This window comes from Cervus canadensis, chromosome 2, assembly GCF_019320065.1.
Source record: "Cervus canadensis isolate Bull #8, Minnesota chromosome 2, ASM1932006v1, whole genome shotgun sequence".
In the NCBI taxonomy this organism is placed as follows: Eukaryota; Metazoa; Chordata; class Mammalia; order Artiodactyla; family Cervidae; genus Cervus; species Cervus canadensis.
In genome coordinates this window covers 100,428,261-100,450,445 of record NC_057387.1, presented here as the reverse complement: position 1 = coordinate 100,450,445, position 22,185 = coordinate 100,428,261, and the positions used below count along the sequence as shown (strand labels likewise).

The 22,185-nt window shown below is 38.3% G+C and overlaps 1 protein-coding gene across 1 annotated transcript in view; it reads left to right on the top strand.

Annotated features, from left to right (window-relative positions):
• ZMPSTE24 (zinc metallopeptidase STE24) overlaps positions 1–22,185 on the top strand; it is a 42,924-nt gene that overhangs the window by 5,573 nt on the left and 15,166 nt on the right. The window contains exons 3-7 of the mRNA XM_043461764.1: positions 4,757–4,843; positions 10,679–10,795; positions 11,335–11,487; positions 12,787–12,928; positions 17,485–17,669. Of these exons, the coding sequence (XP_043317699.1) occupies positions 4,757–4,843; positions 10,679–10,795; positions 11,335–11,487; positions 12,787–12,928; positions 17,485–17,669 (684 nt within the window). The remainder of the gene's footprint in view (positions 1–4,756; positions 4,844–10,678; positions 10,796–11,334; positions 11,488–12,786; positions 12,929–17,484; positions 17,670–22,185) is intronic.

Here is a 22,185-nt window from a genome sequence, read left to right as displayed (position 1 = left end):
ACAAATACTAGGATGCATATTTGTAATTGAGCCCTGTATTGCTTTGTTAAAGCCTCTATACTGTATTTTATCTGGTGTATTGTAATATGTCCACTGATAGATGTTCCAAAATTCTATGGAAAATATGGGTTCAACTGTGCACCTTTGAGACGCTCAATACCTCTTTCTCCTGTGAAGTAGTGTGTTTCAAAGTAAGAAGCCAATTCAGTAAAACCATCAATAACATCACTAACTGCAGGTTATGCTAACTAATTTTAGGCAGTTGAAACCAAACTGTCAACCAGTTGTTTAATCTTTCACAAGAAATTTCACTTACAGCCAGTTGGTTATGCAGTGAAAATGTTTGCAGCAACATTTTTAAGGCAAAGAAGCTTACGGCAAAAATACAGACATGGGAAAGTAATTGAGATTGGCTACCATAATTGTTTCATCAGTTAAAGAAACCAGCTGTTTGTGGCTTTGTTAAATGATTATGGAATTGCCTAGTAAGTCACAAAATTTGCATTGACAAGTATGTATTGTTAAGACTAGTATGGTTAGAACCAAGTTGTTAGGAACCTCTCTAATTTCCTTAAGAGTATGGAAAATGGCAAAGATTCTGGAAAAGTTAAATCTTGGCATTTTAGAAAAATTAATAAATGGTCTGAAAAATAAAATTATATTGCCTTTTAGGGTACAGAGTGATTGCTAGTAATTAGTCTTTTCAGAATTGACTTTTTATTATATTTTTACTAGTCCAAGCCACGTTTATTTACTGAGATATTGAGGATTAATATTAAAACTCAGTCCCTTCCAGCTAAGCCAGGAAAGGTATACATGTGTGATATATGTGGATTGTATCTGGTTTTGGCTAATTTAACTGAAGCATTTCTTCTATTAGAGACATGGTCCAAGTAGGAAATCTGCCTTCAGATAGAAGTAGAGGGGCAGAATTTAGACACTGTCCTCTTCCCTCATTGATGTTTGATTCTTTGAAATTCATTCACTTATCCCCTACAAGGCCATTATACAATGACAGGAAAAATATTTTCAGTCTCCTTAGCTGTCACATAAACGGTTCTAGGAAAGATGCGTGGTAGCTTGTTTATTATGCTTAGTGGCCATGAGAATGGCTCAGTTTGTTCTAGGAGATGACAGAGGTAGGGAGAATCCATATATAGAAGGAGAGACCTTTGTAATGTGCTACGGCTCAAACTAGAAGCTGTACTGATGGGCTAAAGCTGGGAACAGTAACAGTCATCTTCATGATAATTGTATGGGTTGTGATTTTCACTTCATATATTGCTTTTATATTTATTGTTTTGTTTGATGTTTACAACAGTGCTCTGAGGTTCTAGAAGGGCTTCCCAGGTGGCACTAGTAAAGAACTGGCCTGTCATTGCAGCAGACGTAAAAGACACACGTTCAGTCCCTTGGTCAGGAAGGTCCTCTGGAGGAGGGCATGGCAACCCACTCCAGTATTCTTGCCTGGAGAATCCCCTGCACAGAGGAGCCTAGGGGTACAGTCCATAGGGCCGCACAGAGTTGGACATGACTGAAGCGAGTTAGCCACACACACATTGAGGTTGAAAGTATATAGACGTTATTTTCTCTTTTTATGGATGAGAAAGCAAAGGCTCAGAGAAATTAAACAGCTTGACCATATAATGGCCAGGTGACACTCACTGCCAAATGAGAGAATGGAGTTTCAGACTCTATTCTTCTGAATCTAAAGAAAAAACCATTCTTGAAACTCTTGGGACTGCAACATGGATGTAGTAAATTTACCCTTGGGAAATTAGCAAACTATATTTGCCATTAGATAAGAAGCGTTTTGTGTTACTTTGAAATCCTGTTCTGTTTGAAAGCAAATTCATTAGTTCCCATTTTGTGTTGATTAAAATTAATTGGTTTGTAAGCTTTGGTCACAAAGAAAAAGTACAAAGATTAAATTAGACTTTTTTTTGCTGTGCTACTTTCTACCCAAGGGAACGTAAGAGGCACGTGTGACCAGATACAGATGCCGCTGTTCACATAAATGTGACAGAGCACCCAGATATAAAATGTCCCCCCTCTCTGAGACAAACTTTTCCTGATATCTCATAGGTGTCACTAAAGAGTCCTCTCAAGAAATGGAATGGTTGGGGAGTAGAGTAGGGTAGAGTGGAAGAATTTCAAACTGTAGCTTCTCTAATTTCTGATCACTTCTGAGTGAGCAATTCATCCTCTTTGAGTCTCATTTTTCCTCCTCTTTTAAGATGAGAAGCAGATTGATTAATATCGTGTTTCATATGGTTTGTGGCAAGGACTGAGTAAGGTAATATAAATGAAGCAATTAGTACAGTACTCAACACAAAGCAATGACTTAGTCATTGGGTTTCTCTGGGCAGGTTACTTTAACATTTCTGAGTGTCAGTCGCCTTATCTATAAGATAGAGATTACTGTGCTCCCTAGCCTGGCTGCTTTTCAAGACTTCAGTGAAATAATATATGTGAAAGCAGGTGACTTGTTTTTCTTGGCATCATTAGTTCTTTTTAAAGGACATCCTATCTATACAGAGAAACATTACCGTTGGCTGTGTTTTGTTTTTCATTCCCCAAAGCATGCTAAACAACATTAGCAATAGCTGTTTCCAAATGCATTCAGAGTTCATATTAAAGCTACCCTTGATACTTACTTAAAAGCTGGACTTTTAATCATAGGTGTTCCAGCCTTTCCCCCAAAGCATTATAAATCCTTAATTCTGCATTATTTATTAGTATTGAGAATAGGATGAAGGAAATGCCATTCCAAGTCAATTAGTTCAACAAGTGGAGCATATACCATATAAAATGTTGCCAAAGCATGTCCTCTGGGAAAATAGTTTATATCCAAGATTGAGTTAGTCAAAGTGGAAATGACTGGATGTAGAGTTAAGGGGGCCTTACTTTTATTTATTATTATTATTTTTTTGGGGGGGCCTTACTTTTAAAAAGCAGTTTATTAAAATAGTGATTTTCAGACTTTGGTTGTACATCACATATAACTGGAGACTGACTCTTGGGCCCCTCTCCCAGTTTCTGATTCTGGTTCTAGGGTGGAGCTGGAGACGTATTTCTAACAGATTCCCAGGCAAGGCTGATGCTGCTGTCCAGAGACCATATTTGAAACCTGTGGTATTATATCAATCCCCTGCATACTGGTAAAACTCCAAAAGATGGGGACTTCTCTCATGGTCCAGCGGTTAAGAATCTGCCTTGCAGTGCAGGGAATGTGAGTTCGATCCCTGGTTGGGGAACTAAGATCTCACATGCTGCTGGGCAGCTAAGTCCACACAGTATAACTACTGAGCCTATGTGCCGCAACAAAAGATCCCACGTGCAGCAACTAAGACCTGAGGTAGCCAAATAAATATTTTTAAAAATCTGAAAGATGAATAGATCAAGTATGAGTGAGATAGTGGGGAAAACAGGAATGCTCTAATGGGAGTGTAATTTGGTATAAACACTTTAGAGAACAGGCTGATGATGCCAAATAAAGTTAAAACTCACCATGTATGTATCTAAAAAGATGTAGAGTGTAAAAAGTAAGTTGTAGAGTAATAAATACAATATGATCTCATTTATATATATTCTTAAAAGGCATAGGTAAACCATTATGTTAGGCTTTCCTGGTGGCTCCAGTGGTAAAGAATCCTCCTGCCAAGCAGGAGATGCAGGTTTGATCCCCGGGTTGGGAAGATCCCCTGGAGAAGGAAATGGCAACCCACTCTAGTATTCTTGCTTGGGAAATCCCATGGACAGAGTAGCTTGGCAGGCTACAGTCCATGGGGTCAGACAGAGTCGGACATGACTTAGCAACAAAACGATACCAGTAGCGCCAAACCACTGTGTTATTTATGGATATATAAATGGAAAGTGGGTTGGAAGGACACCTGTGCAATATATAATAATGCCCCAAACTCTCAAAGCCACAAGGAACCATGTCTGAATGGATGGGAATATTGTGCTTCTAACCAAGGAGTGTGATCATTGTGTTTCCAAGCGTCCATGGGTGAAGAAACAATATACTGACGACTCTGGCCAAAGTGCTTCCACAGACTTGGTATTTGTTGTGAGAAGTCGTGTTTCGTAAGCATATATCCTTTTCACATTTTAAGAGCTGCTCCCTCATTCATATGTCCTGTTGGTTTGGTGGATATCTCTGTTCACTTTATCTGCTCAAGACAAAGGGTGGTGCTGAGAAAGGGGCCTACTCCTGTGAAACCCTGATTCCCACCTCAGGATTCACTTTTTCCTTATCGAAAGATGACTCTGATAGCCTATTCTGTCCCCAGGTTTGGTAGGTGGACATGTTTAGTTACACCTATACTAATACTTTGTCCTAACCAAGAGAGCTGTTTCCTTTCAAGGAGAAGCCAGTTATGGAGCCATAGAGCCTGGCTTAAATCCCATTTCTGTCACTCATAGGATTTTTGATAAGTTGACTCAGTCATTCTAAGCTTAGTTCCTGATTCTTAACGTCTTTTGTGGTCCTTTGACAACAGTTTTTTTTTTTCTCTCTCTCTCTAAACAGCTTTATTGAGATAAAATAACATATACAATTCATCCATATAAAATGTATAGGCAAAAAACTTTTGCTTAACAGTCTAACCTTAGTATATCAGTTGGTTTGTATTTGTCTAAATGTGTATTTTATCCTAAATAAGATAGATCTCTCTCTCTTTTTTTTTAACATCTCTCATATGGTAGTTTCTAGTACTGCTTAAATGTGACCAACATATGCTTTGTTTTACAGCTTATTCTTCTCTTTGGAGGAATTCCGTACCTCTGGAGACTCTCTGGGTGCTTCTGTGGTTATGCTGGCTTTGGACCAGAGTATGAGGTATGTCATTCATTAGCATATATTTGTCAGTCTTTTCTTCTTCCTTGGCCAGCTTTCTACTCAAGTTAATTTTTTGGCATCTACCTAATGAAGGCTTCTCTGTGTAGTTCTCATCCACTTATGTTAAGATAATGCACATTACTGTAGTAAACTCCTGAATTTCAATGGCTTATCACAGTAGTTTATTTCTCAATCACATAATAGTCCAGTGTGAGTATTTTGGGAGTCAACAGGTGACATCCTTTTATGTGGTAAGCCAGAGACCCAGTCTTTTCTTATATGGCTCTGCCATTCCCTAAGTTCCCCTATGTTCTCTGCATCCAACAGGCAAAAGGGATGAGAGGGTGGAGAAAGTGCATCCCCTTCTTAACTCCCTTGGCTCCGAAGTGATACCTGTCCTTGGCATTCACGTTTCACTGGTGAACCAGTCATTTAGTCTCAGATGCAAGGGAGCTAGGTAATGTAGCCTCTGGGTAGGCATCTGATTCTTAGAAACCACTCTGTGCAATCAGTGAAAAGTGAAGCATGAATTTTGTTGAACTTAATGCTAAGCAGATCCCTGTGATACACATATGTAGCAGATACTTTGAACAGAGACAAAATATATCTCCTAGTATCTCCACTGAGCTCCTTGAGTTGGCGGCCCACTCTTCTGGGAATTCTAGGAACGGTGTTGGAATCAAAGCCTTAGACCTGAGACTTTGCCTGTAGTGGATGCTGGGACACTGTTTTTGACTTTTTCTCAGTAATTAGTCTGTTCTCTCCTTCCTGTTTATTTGAAATGATGCATCTCTTCAACATGACATGTGTAGGTACCTTGGGCTTTAATTCAGCTCATACTGAGTCACTTTTTGTATACCATTTTCTAAGGAAGCCAAACTCTTAAGACCTCTTCTTCTTGTGATATCTCTGTATCTTTGTAGACATGTCCTGACCTGCCATTGCACTATTGCTGTTTACTTGCTTGTTCTCTGCATTGTTTTGTAAACAGTTTAAGGTGGTTTTCTGTAAACATAACTGGTTCCTAAGAGGCCTTCTTTGACCAATATCAGCTAAAATAGCATCCCTCTATCACTCTTTAGTGAAGCACATCACCTTATTTTATTTTCTTTACAAATGCATTTACCACTGTCTGCATTTATCTTTACTGTCTGAGCCACTAGGGAAGCCCTCCATTTATCTTGTTGTTTATTTGTTTACTTTTGATCTATCACCCTGACAAAACTTTTAGGCTATAAGGGGACAGAGATCTTACATATTTTCTTCACTGCTGTGACTTGTGCCTAGAACAATGCTAGTTACAGAGTAGGTACTTCATAAATATTTGTTGAGTTAATGAACCCAATCTATATACATACATATAAGAATATTCCTTACCTTAACAGGGAGTTTTTTATATAATGTTCTTAGATGTTATCTTTGCATTTAACAATGTTTTAGAGCTCTCTTTCTGTCTGTGTATGTAGATCTTCATTTTCTTTGATGGGTGCATGGTACTGGCAGCAGTCCTCACTCTGCGCCATTCTGATAGACACACATTTCAGTTTCCCTGGTTTAGGTAATAACACCAGCCCCTCAGCAGTTTCAAATTTCACTTACCAAAATATGTTATATGTGTAACTGCATAAAGTACAAGTTCCCTGCTAGCTCTTCAGTTCATAAATCGCTGTGCAAATAACAGATGCTCACACAGTGACTGATCACATCACTCTTTTCAAATTCTGCCAGTGACTGGTCACTGCCCAACTGCTGCTCAGTGGTTCAGAGTGTGCAGTTGTGTTGTCTCCTGTCTCCCAGCTATAAACCCACATGACATTTTACAAAGATGGATCATTGAAAGAGGGAATTGGCCAACAAAGATGAAAGCATAGGGACTTCCCTGGTGGCCCAGTGGTTAAGAGTCTGCCTTCCAATGCAGGGGACGTGGGTTCCATCCCTGCTCCGGGAACATCTCACGTGCCGCAAAGCAACTAAGCCTGTGCGTGACATGACTGGAGAGCCCGCGTGCTCTGAAGCCCATGTGCTACAGCTGGAGAGGAGCCTGCAGGCTGCAACAAAGAGCCTGTGTACCGCAGCTAAGACCCAATGCAGCCAAATGAATAAATACTTAAAAAAAAAAAAGAAAGTAAAGAAATGAAAGATGATAACATTGGTATTGAAATTCACATCTAATGTACATGGTATAGAGGAAATAGCTGACCAAATTTCTACCTGAAACAGCTCTTCTTGGTTTATGTTTTTTCATAGTGTATGAAGTACTAAAATGCCTCTTTCTTGGGTCCCGACAGTACTTATTATATACATGATATTCTTATTTTTGCCAGTTGGACAGGGAGAAAATATTATTGTACTATTATTTCATATAACTTATTGTGGAATGGAAAAGTCAGTAATGAAGCAGCATATGAAAATAAAAGTATGTGTGAATATCCATACAGATTTTTCATATAACTAGTGTCCTAGTGATGAATATTTAAGTTAGTTCAATTTTTCTTGATTGCATATAGAGGTGTCCATTTTTGTAGACAGGTTTCAAATCTATAAGAAACCTGAACTAGTACATACCAAAATTAGAAAAGTAGTTTCCTCTGGAGAGAATTTTGGCAATTTTTATTGCCTTATTTTTGCTTATCTCTTAAGAAAATTCAGTAATGAGCATGTACTTCTTATATAATGAAAACCAATTTCTTCACTAAAAAAAGAAGAGAACAAAGTGGACCTCAACCTATCCTTAGGCATAGGTAGTGTGTTTTTCTGCAGGACTTTTTGCTTTCCAGGATTCCCTGATAGCTCAGTTGGTAAAGAATCCGCCTGCATTGTGGGAGACCTGGGTTCGATCCCTGGGATGGGAAGATCCCCTGGAGAAGGGAAAGGTTATCCACTCCAGTAAACTGGCCTAGAGAATTCCATGGACTGTATAGTCCAGGGGGTTGCAAAGAGTCAGACACGACTCAGTGACTTGCATTCACTTTTCTGCTTTCCAGAATACCAACAAGTGGTCTCATAATTAGTGTCCTTACTTTTTGACAGTGAGATTTGGCCCAGCCTTTTCCAGCAAGTGCTCAACTTAAAGACTCAGAATGCTCCAGAGTTCTGTTGCCACATTATGAATATGAGCTGGAATGAGTAGGTTCATCTCAGACAAGAGGTGAAGTGTGCCATCAGGCCATTTTGGTCTGGATCACTCCACCCTCATGGCGCAGGACTTTATAATACTCTGTGTCTGGAACCTTAAGTTATTCACTTATGGGGCTAGAGCCCAGATCTTTTTGCCTTTGAGAGGCTATAAGTCAAAACCCTTTCCCCTCACTGCCCAGTAGATCTTGTTTCTAAGATATTTTCTCCTTTCTGAGTTAGAATTAGGGTTCTTCTGAGAAAAGGTCCTGGGCGTTTGTGTATTCTCCAGTTTTCCCAATGTGACTGTCACACCTCCTTTTTTCAACTAGAGTATTAATATCTCCCTTAACTCAATCATCTTCCTTAAATATTAGCTTACAGTTATCTGTTAGAAGTAGAAGGGTCTTAGAAAAGAGTAGTGAAAAGTAGCACTTTGGGATTGGATTATGAAAATCGTTAAAAGCGTAATGAGTTTGCAGTCTTTTAGAGCCATTACAAGTTTTTCAAGTAGAGAAGTGGCGTTTTAGATTCATCTGGTGTGCATGTAGGATGGATTGGAAGGGGAGGGATTGATATTGGCAGGGAATGATGCTGGCTGTTTTAGTGTTTAAGGCAAAATAATTTAAAACACCCTTGGAATCTTAGTGTTTAAGGGGGATATAAGCTCAGTGATTAGGGAATTAGACTTATTAATTAATTAATTATTTGACTACATCACACGTGGGATCTTTGTTGCAGCACCCAGACTCTAGTTGTGGCACATGGACTCTGGAGCTTGTGGGCTTCAGAAGTTGCAGCAAGCATATCCTATACCAACATTACATTATGCTCTGTTATTTAATATGGTTATATATATATATTTTTTTGGGGGGGTGTTTTTACATTTTAATATTTAACTTGCAATTTGGTTTTAATTTATTTATTAATTTTTTTCATTTATCTTTATTAGTTGGAGGCTAATTACTTTACAGTATTATAGTGGTTTTTGTCATACATTGACGTGAATCAGCCATGGAGTTACATGTATTCCCCATCCCGATCCCCCCTCCCACTTCCCTCTCTACCCGATTCCTCTGGGTCTTCCCAGTGCACCAGGCCCCAGCACTTGTCTCATGCATCCCACCTGGGCTGATGAGCTGTTTCACCCTAAATAATATACATGTTTCAATGCTGTTCTCTCGAAACATCCCACCCTCGCCTTCTCCCACAGAGTCCAAAAGTCTGTTCTGTACATCTGTGTCTCTTTTTCTGTTTTGCATATAGGGTTATCATTACCATCTTTCTAAATTCCATAATATGGTTATATTTTTTGAAGATGAGATTCTGACTCAGTAGTTTTGAAGAAGGTCCTGGAATCTGTTTTTTTTGTTTGTTTGTTTGTTTTAAAAAATATCTCATTTTCCATTTGGGGACAAATACTAAAATAAATCACCTGCATGTTGTAGCCAAATCTCCTTTCTTCCTATTCCCTTCTCCCTTTTTCTACGTTTAGAAACATAGTGGCTGCATCTTTACTACCAAATCAAATATGCTTTGGTGGTATGCTCCCATTTAAAAGAATTCAGTTTCAGGGGCTTCCCTGGTGGCACATTGGATAAGAATCTGCCTGCCAGTGTAGGAGACCCAGGTTTGATCCTAGTCCAGGAAGATCCCACATGCCTTGGGGTGACTAAGCCCATATACTGCAACTATTGAGCCTGTACCCTAGAGCCAGTGAGCTGCAACTACTGATTTACCTGCCGCGGCTGCTGAAGCCTGCGAGTCCTATAGCCTGTGCTCCACAAGAGAAGCCACTGCACTGAGAGGCCCACACACTGCAACTGGAGAGTAGCCCGTGCTCACGGCAACTAGAGAAAAACCCATACATCAGTGAAGACCCAGCACAGCAAAAAGTTAATTGATTTTTTTAAAAAAAAGAATTCAGTTGTCCACTGCGGAGTAAGAGGGAGAGTGATAATGTGGTGGGAGGGAAGGAGAGGGTTCTGTTTGCTCCATTGCCCTTTCCCCCTCCCTACAAGTCCCTTTATGCTAATTAGTCCTTGTTCTCCACTATCATAGGAAAATGTTTGTGAAGAAAAATGAGGCAGTTCTTAGCTTTTTCTTTCCTAAGGATCTGTTGTAAAAGCAATGAAAGGAATCCTTGAGAACAATTGTCTCTATTGGATTTGGGCTCTGTGAAAGTTTCAGCACACTCTGCCCCACCTGCCCTGGCCCAGCTTTTCTGATGCTCCATTATGTTTCTCCACCTGGTCACAACCAGGCCCATCATCTTGTCATCTTTCACTTTCAGGACGCTGTTTTCTTTCTCCTTGCTTTTTCAAATTGTGTGGAATTCCTCTTTGTCTTTTCTGTTCCACTAATTTATCTCTTTCTTCAGAGTAGCACTCCAAGTCTCATCAGCTTTATAAACCTCTTGAATTCATTAGCGTATGTGGCTGTGTCTCATTTTTAAGTTCTTTTAACCATTTTGTCTGTATGACTTCAAGTTAACTTTCATATGGTGCTTGTGTAATTAAAGAAGTATTTTATTGCCTCCCTATCTTACAAATAAGTCCTGAGGGTGGAGGTGATGTTTTAGACCTTGTGTTACCCATAGAATCAAGCACATTGCTTGAGTTATAGTAAGTACTTAGTGTATACTCATTGATTTGTTCCCTAGTAATTTGTTTGAAGAATGAATTAATATTTAAAAACTGCCTTTTTTTCTCTTGTGTTTAGATCACTCAATCCTTGGTGTTTCTGCTGTTGGCTACACTTTTCAGTGCGTTGACTGGTTTGCCATGGAGTCTTTATAATACTTTCGTGATAGAAGAAAAACATGGTTTCAATCAACAGGTAAAATAGAGAATGCAAATGTTGTCTTTTCAGTGCGAAGATCTTTTGTGCTTTTGTCCTCTGCTAGTAATAATTAAAACGTAATTTGCTATTTTGGAGAAGGAAATGACAACCCACTCCAGTATTCTTACCTGAAGAATCCCATGGACAGAGGAACCTGCCAGGCTACAGTCCATGGGGTCACAAAGAGTCGGACACGACTGAGTGACTAACAACAACAATAATTTGCTATTTTAGAGCATGAATTAATCTAGAAAAAAGGAACTGCAGATATGGTAAAGATCATAGTTTAAGGTCTTGCCATAAATTCTTCTACTACTAACGTCTAGTGTTTTTCAGCTAATAACGTTTAAATAAGTTTATTTTAAACTGTAAAATGCAAGGCATTGACTTATTGTCTTAGGCTACCTGTTGTCATATAGGCTTTATATGACTGCCTTTTCATTTTTAAACTTGCTTTAATGATATATCCTTTGCTATTCACTCATTATTTTAAAAGCAGTTTCTTAGTCTCTTATGATGACTTTTTATTTTTTCAGACTTTGGGGTTCTTCATGAAAGATGCGATCAAGAAATTTGTTGTGACTCAGTGCATTTTATTACCTGTATCTTCACTTCTACTTTACATTATTAAAATTGGGGGAGACTATTTTTTTATTTATGCCTGGCTGTTTACGCTAGTTGTATCTCTGGTGAGTGAAATCTTTGTTTTGATTTTCTTTTACAAAGCGTACCTTGGTGAGAAAACTGTGACTTAATCTTTGTTAGCATCTATACGGTCCTTAAGAAGCAGAAGAAATATAAATAGGTGCTCATATAAATTCCCCTTTTATTTTCTGCTTTTAGCTATAGAAATAGGAGAGCTGACTCTGACCATAGATTTTCTTCTCCTTATACTGACTCTTACAGATTCTAGAAGCTAGTTGTTAGTTACTTTTAATTATCCAGTTGTCAGGCAGTTTGGGGCTGTGCATTTGTGAGTTGCCACCAGAGTGATGACTGACAATTTTGATGACCCTTGACTGAGCTCCAGTGTCTAAACACTGTGGATATTTTGAAGAGAGAACAGATGTAAGTGGGATGAGAAGAAGAAAGCATAACTGCATTTGCTTTCTTCTGCCCTCCTTCCCCGCCTTTCCCTTCCTCCTCCTTCCCTTTTCCTGTTACCTCTTCTTCCCCGTCCCCTGTGCCCATCCCTTCTCCCTGTCTCCTCCCTTCTCTCCCCTGCAGCTCCCTTTTCTTCCTTCTCATCCTCCTCCCTCCCCTTCTTCCTCTCCTCTCCCCCATGATCCCTGCCTCACCTCTTCTTTTCCTCTTCTCTTTCTCAAATTCTAAACTGCTTCATGGTACAAACACTACTACAACAGAATCAAAATGGTCTATTAACAGCCCCCAGAAAATGCCACCTATCAGCTGCACTCATGATGAGGTTACTATGGTGCTCATTGCTTTACTTCCAGCCAGTGGATTATAACTACAAAACGGGTGTTAGTTGGACTTACAAATATATGTTGTATGGCTAATTGAAATGAGAGGAGAGAGAGCACAAGAAATGCTCCCAAGATGCTTAAAGAAGTGCTGTTTCAGCCAGTGTGTACGCTTGTGAGCTGCAGGTCATTAGTGTTAGCAGGCAAATTAAGCTCTAGTAGTTCTTTTTTTAGCAAACACTTCAAGTCTATTATGATTACCCTGAAAGAATTCCAAGTTATGATGGGCTTATGAAGTGTCAGAAATACCCAAGATAGTTTTGAGCAGACCACTTGGCTTCTTAATTATTATCATCTAGGGACTACTCATTTTGATTTGTTTCATCAAACACATATTAAATGCTTACTGTCTGATACTATTTGGGGCTGGGAATACCAGAACAAATAAGATAAGGTCCCTGCTTTCAGGGCTTGGAATTACATAATTGTTTTTGTATTGAATTTGTATAGTGAGTTGTTTCTCTTTAAGGACATAATCAGGTTGATCTAACATTTGCTTTTCAGGTGCTTGTCACCATCTATGCTGATTACATTGCCCCTTTATTTGACAAATTCACCCCGCTTCCTGAGGGAAAGCTGAAACAAGAAATCGAAGTCATGGCGAAGAGTATTGACTTCCCTTTGACTAAGGTGTATGTTGTTGAAGGTAAGGCTCCCTGGGGTAAGAAGGTTTTATTTGAGTAATTTGTTTTAGTTGAGTACTTTATTCTTAAAACTTTAATAAAAGAGCACATCAGTTGGTTTTGGGGGGTGGGTGTTTGTTTTTGTCCTTTAAAGAGTAGGATTTTCCATTTTGGCTTTTGAAGATTTATGAGAATTGATAACATAGTCCAGGGATAGAAACTGGTGGCCTGATGCCAAATCCTGCTCTTGCCTCTAGCTGCATTTGTTTGGCTTTACAGTATTGTTAATTCTGGGTCAAGGCCTTTTTCAGTCCTTGTTATGTCATGATACTAGACTGATTTATTCACTTCTGTTACCTACCTGGCTTCTTTAGGTAATTGAACTGGACTCTTGCTTTGTCAGATTCCATTTGGCACTGGTTTGGGGGCTTGGAAACAAAACCAGTGTTATTGGCTTTATCTCCCCCAAGAAGACTTCCAATGTTCTGCTAGACTCTGATTTCACCTGTAAATTACCCAAGGCTGGTACCACTGAATACTTTATGTTAGTTATATTCTGCTTTTCTGATGATTACTTTTGAGAGTTAAGCTATCTATGTTAGCTTGTGTAAGACTACTAAATTCTCAAGGAGTCTTTCATCAAGGAAAGATGAGTTAACAGTAACCAGAAGAGTAAAGAAATCTTAGACATTTGGTGGCCAACTGAAGGCACAATTGGAACGTGTCTTTGGGGAAATGGTAGAAAAATAAGCCAATGCATACTACTTCTTTAGCCTCTGAGATTATTATTCTTTTAATTAATATTAAACCAGTAGCACAATGATGAGTGTAGTAGAACAATCTCTGAGGCACTTTTACTGAGGGAGCAACCTAAGTTGCTGGCCACTTAAGTTATAATCAGAAAATGTAAATGCTAATACTATGACAATAGAGGTAATTGAGAAGATATGTGAAATATACTATCAGTACTATATGATGTTAGCTGAAATAGAGAAGGCTTTATGGAAGGTTATTTGGGACTTTGTGGGAAAATCAAGATTTGAGTAGGTGGGGATAGCATTTCAGAGGTCAGGTTGTAGAGCCAATAGGCTTGGATTTAAATTCTAGTTCTATCACACAGTCCCTTTTTGACTTTGGGGAACTTACCTCTGCTAAACAGAAGTTACTCATCTGTAATGCATATTTTTGTTGTTGTTAATAATGGTAACAGTCCTCAAAAATATTTTGAGTGAATGAATGTTGTCACTAACAGCAACACATATAATGGATTTGTAAACTGAAAGGAAAAACCAAGTGAAAAACTAATAGTCTTGATCTTAGAAAATATCAGGGAGCAAGTACTGCACAGAGAATTAAACTGGTGTGAAGTGACGAAGAATGACTGAGTAGATACTTTAGATTAGGTCATTAGACAAGACTTCTCCAAGCAAATGAATTTAAACTGAGATCTGAAGGAAGGAGCCATCCATGGGGAGACTATCCAGAGCTTGGTATCTTCAAGAAACAGAAAAAAGTTGAGTGTGGCTGCCGCATGGCAGGAAAAGTGTTTTGACATAAAATCTGAGACATAGGCCAGAGTCAGACCACACAGGCCTTTATAAATCAGGGTGAGAATCTTGAATTTTCAGTCCACAGATAAGCTGTGGAAGGTTTTAGGCAGGAAAGTGACATGGCCTGGGTTTTTACTTTTTAACCTATCTCAGGTTGCCATACAGAGAAGGTGGTAGGGAGGCGAGGGCAGAAGCAGGGTGAGCAGTTAGAGGCTGGTGCCATTCAGGAGAGAAGGTTAATTAGGCCAGAGCAGTCTATCCTGAGGGCTCAGTGGTAGAGAATCCACCTGCCAGCCTGGGAGACCTGGGTTCCATCCCTGGATCAGAAAGATTCCCTGGAGGAAGAAGTAGCAGCCCACTCCAGTATGCTTGCCTCGGAAATCCCATGGACAGAGGAGCCTGGTGGGCTACAGTCCATGGAGTTGCAAAGAATTGGACACAATTTAGCGACTGAACCACAACAGTAGTAATTGATGGAGAGAAGTGGGTGTATCAAGGATGTGTTTTAGAGGTAGGGTTGATGGAATTTGATAATAGATGACATGTAAAAGAATAAGGGAGCTAGAGACCTTAAAGATAATGACTTAGATTTTTGGCCTAAGCAGTTGGATAAATGGTAGGCTACTGAGATGGGAGAAAACTGGGAGAAGAACAAGTGTGTGAGAGTTGGAGTTCTGTTAGGTGTGTTATAATTTGAGATACCTATTGAATATCATACTGGAGTTCAACAAGCAATAATTAGTTGTAAGTCAGCCATAGAAACCAACTATGGCTAATTTAACATGAAAAATTCCTTTTGAAACAATATTTTATAACTCACAAGGTCACAGGAAAGTTAAATTTGCCAAACTTGGGAAATGGGCTCTTCCCCGGGAGACTAGGAACTCAGAATCACCCTGAAGAACCAGTCTGGTGAGGACACTGCTGTTGGAATTTAGCAGTTTACATCTCTAACATCCCTCCCACTAGTACCTGCAGAATTAATTTCTCACTGCCTTGCCTCCTCATGTAATTAGCTACTATTCAGAGTCCCCAGTGGGTGCATCTGATGGACTGAGCCAGGGCACTGGACTAACTGTCAGGAGTGCTGGGGAAGCAGATATCTAGCTTTTTTCGATTTCTTAAATGAGAAGCAGTCTCTCACAAGTCTTGCATGATGCTAAATTCCCTAAACTCTGCAAGGGGGTTTGAATACTGGTCAGGGAAAAAATGACATGTGAGAATATAAACAGGAAAGATGTACTATAGACATTCTTGTGGAGATGTAAGCATGTCAAATAGGCAGCTGGATATATGACTCCAGAGTTCTAGGGAGAGGCCAGGGCTGGACATAGTGGTCTGAAAAGTATCTGACATGTAGATACTTCCATGGATGAGGGCGTTCAGAGAGGAGAAGGGGGCTCAGGTCAGGGTCAGCAGAGGGGGAAAGAGCAGGCAAAGGAGGCTGAGGAGGAGAGACCACTGAGGTAGGAAGAAAATGAGGAGAAGATGGTATTTCTTTTGGGATAAGAGAAAAAAGTGTTTCAAGGAGGGAATGGCCAACTGTGTCAGATGCTGCTGAGAGGTTGATTAAGACAAGACATCATTAAAAAAAGATGAAGAGACAGCCGGCAGTGCCGTACAGTCACATAGGACATTTTGGTGTTCAGAATTCTCAGATACATTACTTCATACCTCAAATGGTACGATAAATCTATTCAGTAAACAAGCATTATTGAGTAAATGCTACATGCAAGGCACAGTGATACAAGAGCTTATTGTCTTAAACTTTAGTGAGTATAACAATTCCCTGGAAAATCTGTTAAAAGATTCCTTGGCCCCATTCCCAGACATTTTGACTTATTGGATATTTCTGCTGTTTACATCTAACAAGTACCTGTAGGTGGTTTTGGTGTAGGCATTCTTTGGGCCATACTTTGAGATCCTTGGGCCAGTGGGAGATACTAAGACATTAATTTCGTTTTGCTTATCTGCCTACTTCCATAGATAACTTCAGGTAACTTCTAAGAAATATTTTTAAATTAATTAAAATTTTGAAAAAATAGGAATGAGATAGAAATATAAGATGCAGATACACAACTTTGCAGATACACAACTTTGCAGATGCTAAGATCCTATATCATTGATAAAATTGGACCACATGTTTGGCTCTTAACTTCCAGGCAATCAAACCAAAAAGTCCTAGCCTCATATCATAAACATGAAAATAAAGCTTAAAGAAATTAAGAAAATTTCTTGCATTTATATGAATAATACATGGCAGAGTCAAGATTTGAACTTAAAGTTTATCATTAACCAATTAATTCACTGCACATGGCAGGACATAAAATATAATGAAAATAAAGAAAAATATAAAGAAGAAAATAAATATCAACCATAGTTTAGCTATTGTTAGCCACTGCTAAAAATTTAGAGCTTTTTTTTTTCCAGTTGATTTTAAGATAGTTTTAATTTTTTCTGATTAAATAAGTATACTTTAAAAGCTTTGGAAGAGAAGAAAGTATAAAGGAGGGAGCAAAAACCCATGTTTCTATAAGCCAGTGATAAACACTTCAGTATTTTAATATATTTCTTAATAGGCTTGTGTTAGGCTTTTCTATTTACATGTACATTTTTTCACAACAGTAATGGGACTTTGTATACATGAGGTTTTATATCCTTTTCAGTATGTTGGTGAGCTTTTCCAATCTTGTTAAAATATTTCAATAGTATAGTTTTTTTCTGGCTGCCTAAAATTCCAACTCATAGCTTTATCATAATTGAATCATTCCATGACCATTGGATATTTAGGCTTTATTTATTTATTTGTTGTTAGAAAGCTGCAATGAGCTTAAATATTTGTTGTTAAGACTGAAGAGAAACAGACACTCTCCACTGCTGGTGGTGATTTACGCTGATATAATATTCTTCAGGTATTAAACAATTTGAAAATGTTAACGTCCGTTCTAGTAATTCAGTTTCTAGGCATCTCTCCAAAAGACCCCAGGCTTTTTAATTATTTTCCGTGCTTTGAACTGTCTTTTCCTCAGGATCTAAACGCTCTTCCCACAGCAATGCTTATTTTTATGGCTTCTTCAAGAACAAGCGAATAGTTTTGTTTGACACTCTACTAGAAGAGTATTCTGTACTAAACAAAGACATCCAGGAGGAGTCTGGCATGGAACCCCGCAATGATGGAGAAGGGGACAGTGAAGAAATAAAAGCTAAAGTTAAAGTGAGTTCTTCTTTTCCTAAGAGACCCTGGCTTAGTTTTTATAAACAGTTTCTATGACAACTCAAAATAATATTAATTTCTATGTAGTGAGTGTTGAACTCAGGGAGACTATCAAATAAAAATATAACTGCCCCTTTATAATTGTGGTATTTGGGAAAGAATATCACTGTTGTTACATGTTAACTAGCTTTCAAGTTTTCACAGAATGTGCACAAGTATAAGATAGGAAAATTTGTATGATTATAAACTGTCTAAAAACAGGGACTTTATATATAATTCCTGATATGTTTATGATTGAAGAATTCCCACAGACAAGACAAAGAGGAGATAATAATCATCTCATTTTTAACTTCACTGAGATGTAGTAATTATAGTCTTTGGTGATGGAGACTTAAATCTGAATCCTGGTTGTCATTTAGTAGCTGTGCATTTTGGAGTGTATACTGTGTAACTTGGTCAGTTTTCTTTTGTTTGCTTAACAAACATTTATGAATTGTAAACTCTGCTGAGATACTTTCTTTGGAATTCAAAAACGAAGAGGGAAACCTTGCTGTCAAGGAGCTTATAGTCTAAAGGGGAGAAAATCATACAAGCACAGCTCCATATGGTGGGTGCTGCAACGAAGCTATATATACTTGTGAGAGCATAAGAAATGCAGTGAGAGCCTAAGAGAAGACATTTCTTTAATCTGACCTTATAGTCTGAGAAAGCTTCTTCTGAATCTTCTCCTAGATGAGGTCAACTGATGGTAATTAGCAAAATCTAAAGTATACCAAGACTAAATGGGGAAGGGGAGACAGTGATAAGAAAACAATACATGTTTAATCAGAAACAGTCTCTAGTAGTTGCATATGTGATGGGATGTGCCATTGGCTTTGATGGCATTCAGAAATGATTTGAGATCTGTGTAACTGTGCAAATAAGTTAAGCTGTCTAAAGCTTTGATTTCTTAACTGATAGACAATGCCAGCAGGGTCTCTCATCTTGAAACTATTGACATCTTGGACCAAATAGTTTTTCACTGTGGGAGGCTGTCTTGTGCCTCATGAGATGTTTAGCAGCATCCTTGGCCTCTCCCTACCAGGTGCGGGTATCAGTCCCTCCTTTCCCAGCAATTGTGACCATGGAAAATGTCACTAGATATTCCTAGATGTCCTCAGGGTTGGGAGAGAAGAGGCAAGATCACTGCTAATTGAAAAACACTGAGATAAAGATGCCTACCTTTTAGGGTTGTGGAGATTCAATGAAATAATATATGTGAAAAACCTGTGTACTCTTGAGTACCAGTGGAAAAAACTATTATCATTGAGCATCTGTTTTGATTTTAAAGAGACAGTCTAATAGAGTGCCTGGACTATTATAAATATCTAGACTGTTATAAATATCACAAAATGTGAAGGGGTTAAATAGCACTGGATGAGGGTTAACTCTTTGGATTGTATTTTTTTTTTAAGTAGATTTATTTTATCAGGCTACTGTGATAAAAGTCATTTTGATCTGACCAACATCATAGGATTTTAAGCTAGGAAGAGCTCTTAAGGTCATCTTATAGATAGGAAAACTGAAGCCCAGAAAGAGTAACCAAGTAAGAACACTGGGGAATCATGCACGTTCAGCAAGTCAACCTGCTGAAGTGGTATCTACGTACAGGGTAGATGACTATAGTCGACCTGGGTGTTAGATAGTGGTCTGCTGGTTTCAAGCAATCTAATGAAATTACTGACCTTTAGTATCTATGAGACTCTGGAGGAAGAAATGACAACCCACTCCAGTATTCTTGCCTGGAGAATCCCATGGGCAGAGGAGCCTGGTGGGCTACAGTCCATGGGGTCACAAAGAGTCAGACATGACTGAAGTGACTTACATGCATAACACAGTATCTATGAGAACAGTATTCTTTGGTTTAGATCTTAGAAAAGGTTAGTCTTTTGAACTGTGTTGAATGGAGTTTGAATTATTTTGTTAGCTTCTTGAAGAGCCTGCTTTATTTCATTGATACCTGCAAAAATTTTATTTTTTAAATTAAAAAAAATCATTTTATTTGCGGTTGTGCTGGGTCTTCATTGCTGCATGCAGGCTTTCTCTAGTTGTGGTGAGTGGAGGCTACTCTTTGCTGTGGTGTGCGACCTTCTCATTGCTTCTCTCGTTGTGGAGCACAGGCTTCAGTAGTTGTGGCACGTGGGTTCAGTAGTTATGGCATACAGGCTTAACTGCACCTCAGTATGTGGAATCTTCCCAGAGCAGGGATTGAACCGGTGTCCCCTGCTTTGGCAGGCGGATTTTTATCCACTGTACCACAAGGAAGTCCAGATGCAAATGTTTTAGCGTCTATATATAAATTACATAGTCCTACCCCAGAGAACCTGTAGTAGAGGAGACTAGATTTGGCTCATAGTTTAAGTCAGGGGGTGGTAAATAAGTGGCTGAAATTGTGTGACTTTTAGAAATTCAGAAATGAATGCAGATTCTAATGGTCAGACAGATTTCTTAAAAGAGAGGATATTTGAAGTAGGCAGAATTTTGATTTGGGGCTGGAGCTTTTCAGGATGAAGATATATAATGAATAAAGCTATAAAAACAACTGCACAATGGCTACTCTAAGACTAATGAATAAATGGATTCTTGTAGAAGGGGATAGAAAGGTAGGCCAGGACCAGTTTGTAAAGTACTTCTTCCTGAAGACATTCTAGTGGTTGTTTTCAGTGACCTGGAAAGTTTCAATTGATTTGGGTAAAGGCCAAGGGGCTTCTCTGGTGTTTCAAATGGTAAAGAATCTGCCTGCAATGCGGGAGACCCAGGTTCGATTCCTGGGTCAGGAAGATCCCTTGGGAAAAAGAGTCCAAAGTTTGTTTTAGGAAGTTTAAGATTTGATGGCAACATATATGATAGAGCAAAGATTAGAGGCAAAGGGGACTGCTAGGGACTTACTGCATCAAGATAACCCAGATAGGCATGAAATAAAGGCCTACACCAGAGTGAGAGGTCAGAATAAGTGAGAAGTCGTAATAAAAGATGGACTTACGGTGATTGCTATTATGGAGACTGAAGGAGAAAGTCAAAGATTGACCCAAATCTCATGTATTGCTTTTCATTGCATGTATACAGGTGAGGTGATTTTGGTAGGATATCAATATTTGAAATTTGAATGGCTATATGTGTATTAATGTATATTAGGAAAAAGATCAAACTAGTGTATCATGATTTCATGAAAGTTGTCGTTTGGGATAAGGCTAAGTTTTAAAAAGTGAATTTATTTTTTAAAAGATATTAAATAATTACACAGCAAATACACAAGTGTGGCAGAAGTTTAGGACATGGTGGTTTATTCAGCACTTGCTACTATATACCTACTACGTATTGATACAACACAGTGGGGAATGCAGAAATGGTTTTAAGTCTGGATAGTGTAGAGAAGATGAAGTGTTTCAATTTGAGCAGATGTTTAAAGAAAAAAAATAAATCCCTCTTCTTAGAGATAACTATTATTAACAATTCAATGAGTATCTCCATACTGGCTATTCACATTTTAAAAGATGTCTAGGAAACTTTCTCCCAGCAGTTTGTCCTTCAGAAGACAAATTCAGTAATTAGAACAACCTGTCTCAAAAGCATTTTAAGTGAAAGGAAAATTTTAAATATATAAAAACTGTCCTTTTATAGAAGAAAACAAGTATTTCCCCAGCAAGAGCTAGGGTCATGTGGATGTCTTCCCAGGTGATAAGTATAATAGAAAAAGGACAAGATCCAGAGGTATGAGTTTGGGTTTTACCCACTGCTTATCAGCATGATAATCTTAAGATATTTTAACTTCCTGGCATCCATCATCTCTAAAATGAAGATAATACTTCCCATCTTGCCCAGCTTGCTGTTGTGACGATCAAATGAATCAGCATGTGAATTTTATTTTATGAAAAGGAAAGTGCTATAGAAAAAAGAAAGATACTTATTTTTTTTTCTTATATGTGAAATTAACATGGGAAAAGAAAATCCAATTTTATCTAAGAATCTACCCCAAATAAACAGGTTTCATTTTTGCAAAATATGACCCTTATTTAAGCTCTTGTTATTCCATATCTTTGAACATGACTCCGTGGAGTTCTGAATAGCTTCCTAAATGCAGACGTCAAACCAAGATACAAGAACCTATGTTTTCTAATAGAGACCTGCTTGTTTTATAAAAGAATTAATTCATAGTTCAGATTAAGGCTGATGATAGCTGCCTTGCAGTAGTGGAGATTAACTGTAAAATATCTAATAATACAATGTCTGGTACATAGGTCTTTTAATGAATGGAAACTGTTAACCATTATTATTAAACATAGCAGCCTATTTTGCTTATTACTAAAGTAATAGATAAATTAGAAAACATGAATAATCCAACTAGCCATAAACATCTTGCTATATGTATTTCTGTTTTTTTAATTAAAAATCACTTTTCCTCTTATTGGGTATATGGGTTTCCAGTTTTTTGCTGTTAAAAATATTCTTGTAATGAATATTTTTGTATGGAAATCTT